Source organism: Sabethes cyaneus, chromosome 3, assembly GCF_943734655.1.
Source record: "Sabethes cyaneus chromosome 3, idSabCyanKW18_F2, whole genome shotgun sequence".
NCBI lineage: Eukaryota > Metazoa > Arthropoda > Insecta > Diptera > Culicidae > Sabethes > Sabethes cyaneus.
The window spans coordinates 253,704,670-253,717,853 of record NC_071355.1 but is presented as its reverse complement, the minus strand read 5'-3'; the positions used below and the strand labels follow the sequence as shown (position 1 = coordinate 253,717,853).

Here is a 13,184-nt window from a genome sequence, read left to right as displayed (position 1 = left end):
AAAATCAAATCGAAAACCAATACAAATCAATTCCAATCCAAATCCAATATAATTCCAATCCAAATCTAATCAAACCTCAATCAAAATGTAATCCAAATCTAATCCTCTTCGAATCGAAATCCAAATCCAATTCCAATCCAATTAAAATGCATTCAAAATCCAATCGAAAACCAATCCAAATCCATTCCAAATTCAATCCAAATCCAAATCCAATCCAAATCCAATCCAAATCCAATCAAAATCCAATCCAAATCCAATCGAAATCCAATGCAAAACCAATTCAAATCCAATCCAATCTAATCCAACTCCAATCTAAATCTCATTCAAATGCAATCAAAATCCAATCGAAAATTAATCCAAATCCATTCCAATCCAAATCTAATCCAAATCCAATCTACCAAATCCATTTCAAATCCAATCCAATCTAACCAAATTCCAATCTAAGTCCAATCCAAATGAAATCAAAATCCAATCGAAAATCAATGCAAATCCATTCCAATCCAAATCCAATCTAATTCCAATCCAAATCTAATCAAACCCCAATCAAAATGTAATCCAAATCTAATCCTCTTCGAATCGAAATCCAAATCCAATCCCAATCCAATCGAAATCCAATCCAAATCCAATTCAAATCCAATCCGAATCCAATCCAAATCCAATCCAAATCCAATCCAAATCCAATCCAAATCCAATCCAATCCAATCCAAATCCAATCCAATCCAATCCAATCCAATCCAATCCAATCCAATCCAAATCCAATCCAATCCAAATCCAATCCAAACCCAATCCAAATCCAATCCAAATTCAATCCAAATCCAATCCAAATCCAATCCAAATCCAATCCAAATCCAATCCAAATCCAATCCAAATCCAATCCAAATCCAATCCAAATCCAATCCAAATCCAATCCAAATCCAATCCAAATCCAATCCAAATCCAATCCAAATCCAATCCAAATCCAATCCAATCCAAATCGAATCCAAATCCAATCCAAATCCAATCCAAATCCAATCCAAATCCAATCCAAATCCAATCCAAATCCAATCCAAATCCAATCCAAATCCAATCCAAATCCAATTCAAATCCAATCCAAATCCAATCCAAATCCAATCCAAATCGAATCCAAATCCAATCCAAATCCAATCCAAATCCAATCCAAATCCAATCCAAATCCAATCCAAATCCAATCCAAATCCAATCCAAATCCAATCCAAATCCAATCCAAATTCAATCCAAATTCAATCCAAACCCAATCAAAATCCAATCCAAATCCAATCCAAATCCAATCCAATCCAATTCCAATCTAAATCCAATCAAAATCAAATCCAAATTCAATCCAAATCTAATCAAAATCCCATCTGAATCGAATCAAAATGTAATCCAAATCCAATCGAAATCCAATCCAAATCTAATCCGATTCGAATCGAAATCCACATCCAATACAAATTGGATCCAAATCCAATCCAATACAATTCCAATCCAAATCCAATCCACCAAATCCATTTCAAATCCAATTCCAATGTAAAACAAATCAATATCCAATCCCAACTTAATCAAAATATTATCCAAATCCAATCGAAATCCAATGCAAAACCAATTCAAATCCAATCCAATCTAATTCCAATCCAAATCTAATCAAACCCCAATCAAAATGTAATCCAAATCTAATCCTCTTCGAATCGAAATCCAAATCCAATCCCAATCCAATCGAAATCCAATTAAAATGCATTCAAAATCCAATCGAAAACCGTTCCAAATCCAATCTAAATCTAATGATCCAAATCTATCAAATGTGGGTTATCCAATATTTACAATTCAAGATGTAGGAAATGCTTTTCTTTAATACAATCAAAACATTGTCGAACTTCAAATAATTCATTTTAAATAAAAAAAATACTAGTTCATTTAAAAATTTGTTTCCGGTGCGGCGTTGTTCTGGTTTTAAAGTTTTTTGGTAAAACAGAAAACTTTATTTTCCTGATTTTTCAGCTAGGCGGAATCCAGGAAAAACTGGCTCAATATACTTTTGGCTTCACGTGGAAATTTTCTCAGTTTCATCCTGTCAGCTATTCCTTTTCATCAAACGCCCCAGGCTGGTACCCGCTTAATGCTGGTTATCGCCGTTTAACAAGAGTCCAACTTCTCATTTCCGAGTCGCATCAGAGTAGATTAAGACATGCTCAGATAATGTCTTATGTGCACTAGTGTGTGGGCAATGGACCTCGATCAGTACTTTCTTGTATTCGGAGCTTCAGGCGGCTAGATGTTCTTGCCAATGAGCTAACTTGCCTTACTGGGCAAGGGTCAGTGGGAAAATCTATGGTTACATTTTCAATTTTGAGAATTTTGAGCTATATTAAAAAAAAGTAGGAGTTTTTTAAGAAACGATAAGGAAACCGGAAAGACGAGGAATTTGAAATTATCAAATTGAGTATATACAAAGGGGCCGATATTGCAACTAAAATTGAAAAAGGTCGTAACCAGCCATGACTGCGAATGGATGTCATTTTGGATTCTTGTAGGCAAAATATTAGTGTAATTCGGACAATACAGACAATACAGTTTGTAAGTGGCGAAAAGTCATGTAGAGTCAATAAAGCGGGATGCTTTTTGACCCACAATGAACAATTTCTTGATTTGTTGGTTCTATAAAGTAACACCCAGTTTACTGTCTCCCTCTCTCTCCACTTCTTTATTTGCACACCCCATCAGATTGCATACGAACCGGGCGACCACGTGGGCATTTTCCCCGCTAACCGAGCGGAAATTGTCGACGGCATCCTGCGGCGGCTCTCCGGCATCAGCAATCCAGATGAGATCCTACAGCTGCAGGTTCTCAAGGAAAAGCACACTCAAAACGGTAACTCACGAGTGGAGCCCGCTAATGTGGGTTTGGAAGGGAATACATTATTTTATTTTCCTCTTATTTCCTTCTGTTCTAGGTGTTTATAAGTCCTGGGAACCACATGAACGGCTACCGGTCTGTTCCCTACGAACGCTGATGACTCGGTTCTTGGACATTACAACTCCTCCTTCACGACAGCTGTTGACCTTCCTAGCCTCGTGCTGTGAAGATAAAGGCGATGAGGAACGTCTGCTTATGTTGGCAAATGTATGTTTAAATTTCAGATGAAGCTCATATGCTTAGTTGAATTTTCTAATCTATTTAGGAATCATCCGTCTACGAAGATTGGCGATACTGGAAACTGCCTCACCTATTGGAGGTTCTCGAGGAATTTCCATCATGTAAACCGCCAGCGACGGTTCTGGTGGCTCAACTGAACGCCCTTCAACCTCGGTTCTATTCGATTTCATCTTCACCGAGAAAGTATTCCGACGAAATTCATCTTACGGTTGCCATTGTAACCTACAAAGCAGAAGGTGATGTTTGCTCGATTTAGGGGAAAATATTTGTTTTTATTTATTCTAATGATTTTGTCACAGACGGTGAAGGGGCTGAACATTACGGTGTTTGTTCTAACTATTTGGCGAACCTGGACGGCGAGGACAAACTGTACCTGTTTGTGAGGAGCGCATCCGGCTTCCATATGTCGAAGGATCCGGATAGGCCGGTGATTTTGATTGGACCCGGTACGGGCATTGCACCGTTCCGATCGTTCTGGCAGGAATGGAGCACACTCAAGACGGAACTACCGGATACGAAGGTTCGTGCCACGATTGATTTCGTTTAAGGGAATGTTTTTTTTTTGTTATTCGAATTTAATTTTAGATCCCAAAGGTTTGGCTATTCTTCGGTTGTCGTACGAAAAAAGTCGATTTATACCGTGATGAGAAGCAGGAAATGGTACAGAATGGAGTTTTGGATCGCGTTTTTCTAGCCTTGTCAAGAGAAGAAAATGTGAATAAAGTAAGTTGTAATAAGTTTTTTTCCCTAAACAGTGATTAATACCAATCAATCATAGACTTACGTCCAGGACCTGGCCCTTAAAGAGTCGGACTCCATCTTCGATCTGATCTGGAACGAGAAAGCTCACATTTACGTATGCGGCGATGTCACGATGGCCGAGCACGTGTATCAGACATTGAGGAAGATTCTCGCCACAAAGCTAACGAAAACCGAGTCGGAGATGGAGAAATACATGCTGTCACTGCGGGTGAGTTATCTGTTTAAAAAAGGCGCTTACTTATCGCACAAACAAGTCGTGATAATCTATCACGACGGGCATCACGTCGTCCGGCGCTGGAATTTTCAATTAAAATCGAAATGCGGCAATGTGCCAATCAGGGCAGATCGGAGTGCACGTGTCCACCAATTAGAAATCAATTGGCGCGAAAGGCACGAAAGAGTGCACAAACTTCAATTTCGGTCTCACTGTCGCTCGCCGGTTGTTCGGATTGCAATAACAAGAGAGACTGGAAGTGAACACGAGTGGCAATGATGTACTAATAGAATTGACTTTAGCCAAAATCAGCCAGTCACGTGCACGGTTCCGGACGTGCGTTGTCCTTGCGGTACCGTCGGTGGTGGTTGCATCGCCCGCCGGTGCCGTCGCCTTAACGTTAAACGTACAACTGCTACGTTTTATTGCTGTTATATTCCTCTTTGAATTAGTCGATAGCAGTAATCGATGTGGGGCGTGCTTTGTACAGGGTTGCCAACTGAACGGGTTTAGTTGAGGACTCGGTTGATGATTCTTTCTGGTGCCTCTGCACAAAGTACATTAAAATATAGCAACGTAGTATTATTTAATTAACATATAGGAGTTTCGATTGATTTGCGCTGTCCGTGCCGTACACCTCTACGGTCGGTCTATAGAGAAGGGTTTAATCGGTCCCCGTTGGCATTCAAATTAATCGCATAAGCAAAGTGCTAGGAGCAGACTAGAATTTGAAACCTAGCGAATGCACGAATTGCGAGGAGTAAGCATTAGGGTGCACTAACGTATACCACACAAACTAGAGATGCGAGGCACGTTTCATTGTTTTGTTTTCGTGGAACAGAAGATTCATTCAGCTTCGTCGCCGGTTCCGCGAAACTTGATCACTGTGATTCCTTCTTGCTTGCTGCTTACTGCTTGCTCGATGCATGCATACAAACTCGCGGCGCGTCGTCGTACTGCTGTTAACACATTCTGTTTGCGGCAAAGATCGACGCCCTCTACCTTCGCCGCCCCTATAGGGAATCCGAATGGCTGACGCCGCTGCGCTGCTATCGATCGTCGATCACTTCCATCGGCACTGTAATCGATTCTTGATCGGCAGTCACGCACGGAATTTCAAGTTTAATTACCAAAAGCGATTGACGGTTGACTACATTGGGAATTGCCGTCATTGTCCTTACTTTAATCAGGTGACAGTCGGTTTCTGTTGGAAAGCGGAGATTTAAAAAAACACGCTCAAAGTTCACAACAAACGTTCTTCTTTAATTGAGATGAATCAATCGATAGATATGGCCGTTGACCGTTGGATTGACGTGTGCAAAATTAGAATTAGTTTTTTTTGCCTGCTAATGATTACTGACTAAACAATCGATCGTTATGACGGACCTTTATTGCTTTGCTACTGCCGTCAGGCTTCCCTGTTGAACTAAGTAAGTGTCATCACGATGTTGCCGGCATCTGTGAACGGTAAATTGACGGGCGGCGCGCGTTTGTTGATCCCGGACAGGTCATTGATGCTACTAGTCCTTCGTGTATCGGATAAAACGTGCATGCAAAACAACTTGGTTCGAATCGATATCTTTATGATAATTTGTTCACTGTGTTGTTGTTTTGTTTTGAGGGCATAAATTAGCTGTGATAGATCGTAAAAACGAGAAAATCATTTAAAACATTGTGTTTTCCATTAAATGGATTAAATAGGACGCATAGCAAAAATTAATTGGCGGGTTTTTATGTCAGAATTATTCTGTGTTGGACTACGTGGTATGTACAGGGAAATTAATTCGGTTTGTTTAGAATCCGGGCGCTTGTCACAGTAAATAAACGCGCAGTCAAATGGTTGAATGAGTAACACCGTGTTTAATAACCTGCTTACTACCCTCTTCTTCCTACCCATTTTTCCCACCCACCCACTACCGGCTGGTCATGTCTCACTACTCACTACTTCTCACTGCTCTATTTTCACTACTCACATTCATTTCACACTTCATATTTCTCATTATTCAATACCCACTTCTCACTCTCACTTCTTATTTCTGATTTTCACTCTTCACTCTTCATTTTTCAATCTTTATTTCTTATTGCTCAATTCTCGCTTTTCACTACTCACTTTCATTTCTCACTATTCACTACTCACTTGTCGTTACTCACTTTTCACTCTCACTTCTTATTTTTGACTTTTCATTTCTCATTTGTCACTGCTCACTTCTTCTAACTACTCACACAAACACACTTTTCATTTCTTATTTTTTACTGCTTATTTCTCACTACCCACTTGTCATTTCTATTTCACTATAGCTTCTTATTTCTGACTTTTCACTTCACATTACTTACTTCTCACTACTTACTACTCATTTCTTTACTCACTTTCACGTTTCACTTTCACATCTCATTTCCCACGTTTCTCAGTACTCACTACCTGCTACTCACTTTTCATTATCAACTTCTCATTATTCACAAACAGAATGGAAGGACCAGCGTCGTCCTAAAATCAAGATGCTTGATGATGACGGCCACAGTCCACGAGTATTACCGGCGACCCATCGTAGTTTCCCGCAGAAATTACATCTGTCTAGGTTTATTCGTTTTCCTATGTAACTGATTAGTTAGTTTCCCTAGAGTTAGTTTTCCTTTGCGCTCTCATCGACTCACCGCTTGTGAAATACAAAGAACCGGAGCTGATTTCTGTTGTCTTTCAAACTGAGGAAGCAACGGTTTTCTTTTTGCATGCCAGAAGGGTACCGCGACAGTCTCAATGATACTTGCTATGAAAGGATACTTCCAAGAAAGTTATGCCTAGATAATGCAAGAGCCCCAAGATAATGCAATTGCAGAGTACCATTATTGTGTGTATTTCACATGCCACTAATTCGTCTTTTACGGTGGATGTGGCGGTTCCCAATAATAGTTTACTTTACTTTACTAATTTAGCAGCCGAGAGCCGGGGTGGCTCTTATCGTATCAAGAATTCCTCTCCATTGTACTCGATCCTGGGCTACTCGTCGCCAATTCGTTGCGCGTCTCGACACATGTAAGTCAGCTTCAACCTGGTCGAGCCATCTAGCACGTTGGGCCCCCCTCTATTCCTGGTACCGGTGGGGTTCTTGAAGAGAACGGATTTCACTGCACAGTCATCCGGCATCCTTGCGATGTGGCCGACCCATCGTAGCTCCCAACTTTCGCCAGGTGTACGATGGGAATCTCTCCAAGCAGTACCTGTAGCTCGTGATCCATACGTCACTATCCAGGTGCCACTATCCGCTTTCTTTTTGTACTCCGCCAAAAATAGTCCGCAACACTTTTTGTTCAAATACGGCTAGTGCACATATGTCCTCAGTAAGCAAAGTTACTGTCTCAAGTCCATAGAGGACTACCGGTCTGATTAGTGTTTTGTACATCGTCAGCTTCATTAGAATTTCCAGAGTTTCCCTGGTGGTGACAGTGAGACTCCCATCCTCTTTTTTCAATTGCCCTAGACCATTGCAGTGGTCCTTGGACATCGCTTTCTGCAGACGCGTAGTCTCTGGCTGAGTGTGCTTTCGCAAAATTTAACTCGTGATTTCCTTTTGGCTTTGCGTAGCTCAGCGTTGGTGAGGTTGTAGGAGGTGATTTGGTGGGGACAGCTCTGTAGTCTTCCCAGTTAGACGTGATTTTGGCCCTGTTGAACAGACGCCTTGCCTTCCGACGGAGATTGCTAAGCGTCGCATTTCACCAGAGCACATCACGGCAAACTGTTCGCATGTTCACGGGACAGTTTGTGTTGTACGCGTCTGTGGTCTTACATTGCAGGTCACTAGCGGCGATATCCAGCTCAACTGGAGTTTGTATATTATTGTGACAGGAATTACGTGCGAAAATCAGATGATCCCTAAAGGAACTCCAATTGATTTTCCTCGGATTCCTGGATTGTTCTCTCTTTAGAGGATTAGCCTCGATGTCGAAAATGATATGTCTGTGGTCTGATAAACTTGGTTCATCAGAGACATGCCAAGTTTTGACATTCTCGGCTATAGAAGCGCTACATATAGTAAGGTCTAAGACCTCTTGTCTGTTGGCGTTTATACAGGTGGGGACATTCCCTACATTGATTACATTGACATCGTTAGAAGTAAGATATTCAAGTAGGTACTCACCCCTGTTATTTGTGTCCGAGCAGCCCCATAACGTGTGGTGCGCATTTGCGTCGCAGCCTATCACGTACGGCTTGTTGACCAGCTCAGCAACCTCGGGCGGTGGTATTTCGTCCTTGTCTCCTGGAAAGTAGGCGGGCGCAACGACTATCTCCTGCTTCCCTCTAGTCGTCGGGACTACCACCGTAATGGCAACGACATCGCGTTGGATGAATTCTGTAATTGGAGAAAATATAATTTTTTCATTTAACAGAATGGCAGTCCTCGGCATGGACTGTGTATTGCAATAGATCAACTTATCATTAGCGCCGGATAGACCGAGGATCGTGGTATCGTTAATCCATGGCTTCTGGATCAGAGCAGCACTCAGCTGCTCAATGGTGAACCTCCGGCATAGGACACTAGACGCGCCCTTGGCACGGTGGAGGTTCATCTGAATGCAGCGAAAGCTGCTCATTTTGTGGCAGGATTACCGTTTTCAGCTTGATCCAATGATGGATCGAGCCTTGGCGAACGGGTACCAGCAGCGTTTTCGCAGAGTTGAGCGGCCGAGTCGCCCACACCGGCAGCCTTCGGTTACTGAAGGCAACAGGCCATAGATGTCCGACCCGCACTTAACGGCGGATTGAGCCTCTGAGGTCTACCATCGACTGGTGGTTGCTGCGTACGCATCTTGCAAGGTTTTCGCTGCACCCGTCTAGTCTTCGCAGGAATGCATTGTTTAGGTGGCGACGAGGCACTACTGGAGGGAAGTTCCGCACTTTCCAACCTCAACGTTGCGGGATTGCATTGTCTTGGCGGTGGCAGGGCGCTCCCAGAAGGGAGTTCCGCTGGTACCGTCCTCGACTTTGCAGTAGAGACTGTTGCGCCTGTGTTGATCAAACCGCTGCCAACCTGTCACAAGCGTGCTTTGCCAAACGTATAATTTAGCATAAAGCGCTGCTTGGCGGTCTGCCTTGCCGACTTTGGTCAACCCCCATCAACAGTTCGACGGTCTTTCCAAACATATTCTAGCGGCGTATCTGCCACGCTTGCGTTGAAAAGCCGTTATTCTGATTCTGAAGGAATCTAAAAATTCTCTCGTCCGTAGTACCGACACTGTCCTGAAAGTACCCTATAAAAGAATGAGCCTTCGGCAAGTCTTTCAGGTCGTAGGCCCGTAGTTGTCCCCTTCCTACGGGACGAGAGTGGATGCCGTTTGCTCCAGCCATTTGACCGTGTTCTGGTAAGAGCAGACCAGTATAAAATACCCGATATTGGAGTCTTCTGGTCAGCTATGTGATCCAGAAGAACGGCGCGGACAGTCTGTACTTGGTCCGTAGAGCAGGGAAACTAGATAATTAGCTGTAGTATGACTACGCTGAAAGCATCCGCTATTTTCTTGTATGTGCAGGTGCACCCCGAGGGTGGATTTGGTGCCAAAGAACCTCTTTTTAGTGGGACCTTTGTTACTGATATTCGGGGCCTCTTGGTAACGACCAGGTCTATCCGGCCAGGCTTGCCGGCTGGCAGAAAGGCAAGTTCCTCCGGTTCCTCCTTTGAGTAACCCTTGCTACGATACCACTTCTGCTGTCGCCGTTGCGCGTTGGAGAGTCGCTTCACCACATCTCTGGAAGTCTCAGATTGCCCCTTGATTTCAAGGTGCGTCGCCGGATCGGGAAGGTTATCCGCGCCACTCTCCGCATTCCCTGTTGGCGAATTCGAAATCAGGGATGCAATCCCCTCCTTCCAGCGACATTCTGTCGAGCTTAAGGTCCTCTATCATCCCTGTGTCTATCACGTGCCGGTCGGACTGCGCACTTCCGGTCTTCTCTCGTACGTCTTCACCTCTACACCTACTCTGGTGTTTAGCACCAAATCTTGGGGATCGTTGGTTATCCCATCAATTTTATTTGTTAGGTTTTCCATCGTGATGGTTGTACTTTGCTGGGTAAAAATCAATTGTCCTTTACCAGCTTGGAATAGAGGGTGCTGTCGTACCAGGCAAGCTCCGTTCGACCTGGCTCCTAGACTGCTTGCGATATTGAGACCAAAAAGATTTTCATAAGATTTGCCGCGGAAGAGACATGATGTGCAACTCCTGATCCATGAAAATTGATAACAGGAAGAAATTAATAATCTCAAAAAAGTTATCAGTACTATAGGATGAAAATAGGTGTTATGGATAGGGTCGTTGCACTACCCCCATAATTGTCCTGGTCTCTAATAACCGGCTGCGAAGGCTTTGCTTTTGCATTGCTTCCAACGGATCACTCTAAACTATTGGCACATCTAACATATCTCTTTAATTAATGATATTAATTCACTTAACTATTCTTTTCTTCCGGATAGGACGAAAACCGCTACCATGAGGACATCTTCGGCATCACACTGCGTACGGCGGAAGTTCACAACAAATCCCGCGCAACTGCTCGCATTCGAATGGCCTCTCAACCGTCGTAAATATATATCACATTTTTTCTCCCATTTCTTGCCAACCAGTTGCTACCCGCCCCGGAAAGCATCCGGAATCAGCAAATCTTTAACACCGTTATTATGAACTAAAGCATCGTTAATGTTAACTTACACAAAGCAGCTGGCCCTGGCAGTAAGATGATTACACACAAAAAAGAAAAAAACACAATCAGACGCACAGCAGGCACATTGAAATCAAGACGGATAACAGAAATTGACAATTTTTATAAACATTTATTATCCTATTTCAATCGTTACGAGCACCAAAGTATAGTCAAAACACATAGAGCATGAACAGCTAATCTGAATCAATACTAAAAGTGTTTTATTTTGCAAGTAAGAATTTATAAAACACCAATCAATCGAAGTCGGATTGCATGACCATTTCCTTTACTTCTATGAACTCGCAGCAAACTGGAATTCATTACCAGATAAAAACTCCAAAATTTTAGAATAGATTCAATTGACATAGGAACCAGTCAAATGCTGTTAACATATCCACTAGATTATTGCTCTACACCTGCTATCATTCATGTGTAAAATTTCTGACCAACTTAATCAAAACAGAAACGTTGTTCAAATTTTCCCAACACTCACATTTAGCAATGCGCATTAAATTTGAATTGGTTCGTCGATTGTTTGGGTACCACACATTTCAATTTGCGATATATGCGCCTGAAGTTGTTGCTTGAAAATGTTGAAATACGTTAGATTGTCCATTTGTTGAGCTGTACAATGCTGCTGTTTCATGTTAAAATGCATTGAACTAACTGTTTTTCCTTTGTCCTTTCCGGAATCTTTTGTTAAATTGGCCATTTAATAAAATTGGGAATAATTTATTCACATATTGGAAGGAGATTTTTTGAATCAAAAAGATGCATTTGAAGCAATATCATGTGTTTATACTATTTTTTACACTATTATAAAATATTCACATTTTAGAGAAAGAAAATAAAAAAATCTTTATGCACAAAGAAAATAACTTGAACCAACAGAAACATCTCGTAAATTTGATAGTGCTAAGTAACATGAAAAGCTTTTATCTTCGGCCTTTGGAGACACTGAAACATTTGAAAGGACGAGAGTCCTCGTTCGGCATTAGGAAAGGAGATCCTGTCCTTTTAGCGTGCTAAAACACATGTTTCGGTGTCCCCTGACGGCACTTGCTGCCACGTATCTTGCCTAACAGCAAATCAAGTTGAACAGAAGCAATTGTAACTTTACAATCTCTAGTCTGTTCAAGCGTTCCACAGACGAGACTACAGATACATGTTCTAGAAAAGACAACAAACATTCTGAAAATCATAACTTCTGTGCCAATTATCACGAAGCTAACTTTGAGTAGTTTTGAAATAAATACAACGTAAAGTAAAAAAACAATTTGAAATCCTAAACACAATTGAAAAATGTGTCCTCGTCTGTTGAACGTTTTACCGTTGTGGCATGATAGAATGGTTTTCAGACGTCAAAAACAACAAAGCTAAAACAAACAAAACAAAGAAACAAACCAACAAACATTATCGAAAAGACTTCAAATCTAGATGTGAACAACTATTTTCGACTATTTATACTCGTAGTTGAAATCCAGAGCAGGAAATGTCCTATTTTGAATAGTCAGTCAGTCAGCCAGTAAACTTGGAGCCTCTTCTTCTGAGATGTAACTTTTACACAACAACAGCAACAACAACAAGAAAAGTAAGCAATTGTAAATATGAACTTTCTTTCGCGCAGTATTGTAAAACAGATGCAAATTATGCTGGTTAAATTTTCAACTCGTTCATAGCCGTATATCGCCAAACAGCAAAGTAACAGAAATAAACTTTTAATCTATTCTCAAACTCCGGTGGCATTTCGTATGACAAAGCCTTTCAATCTATTTTTAGCATATGATTTTACACCGTTATCATGTATTTTTTCATTGTACTACCACTTTTATTTTAATTTATGTGCAGATCGGCAACCGCTGGTCTTTACTTTGCCATGCAAAAGATGACGCAGCATCAGAAAATTACTGTGATGTCAGCTAAAATTGAGCCTAGGCAAATGCGATGGAGGAGATCCGTAGGTCCGGAGAAAATTTAAAAGTCCTTAGAACTACGAACATATCCGTTGATTTGGCATCGCTGCTCCGGGTCAGCAGGATTAGCAACACATTAAATGTACGTTGTCATTTTTGGTAATCAAAGAAGGCGCCAGCCAGTTTTTTATAATGAACCAAACCCATTCATTCATATGTAGAATTTGTTTATTCAATCCGGATTGGAACTGGATGAACTTTTTGTGTTCATTTGCTCCTATCTGACAGATAAAATTCATCCAGTTTCAACCCGGATTGAATAAACAAATTCGACAATAGTTTCATGCAGCTTGGTTTTGGTTGCAGCATTTCAAGGATTCGAGAAATCCCTCACTCACTACTGGGCTGACGAAAATCGATGATTATGTTGCTTAGAAGTTACCTGCAGTTGAGACAGGTAAC

At 41.6% G+C, this 13,184-nt stretch overlaps 1 protein-coding gene across 1 annotated transcript in view; it reads left to right on the top strand.

Moving 5' to 3' along the window:
- Positions 1 to 10,693, top strand: part of LOC128744427 (nitric oxide synthase) — a 79,690-nt gene extending 68,997 nt beyond the window's left edge. The window contains exons 16-22 of the mRNA XM_053841442.1: positions 2,713 to 2,860; positions 2,943 to 3,112; positions 3,171 to 3,381; positions 3,445 to 3,665; positions 3,731 to 3,868; positions 3,924 to 4,115; positions 10,583 to 10,693. Coding sequence (XP_053697417.1) covers positions 2,713 to 2,860; positions 2,943 to 3,112; positions 3,171 to 3,381; positions 3,445 to 3,665; positions 3,731 to 3,868; positions 3,924 to 4,115; positions 10,583 to 10,693 — 1,191 coding nt within the window. The remainder of the gene's footprint in view (positions 1 to 2,712; positions 2,861 to 2,942; positions 3,113 to 3,170; positions 3,382 to 3,444; positions 3,666 to 3,730; positions 3,869 to 3,923; positions 4,116 to 10,582) is intronic.
- Positions 10,694 to 13,184: the final 2,491 nt, after the last annotated feature.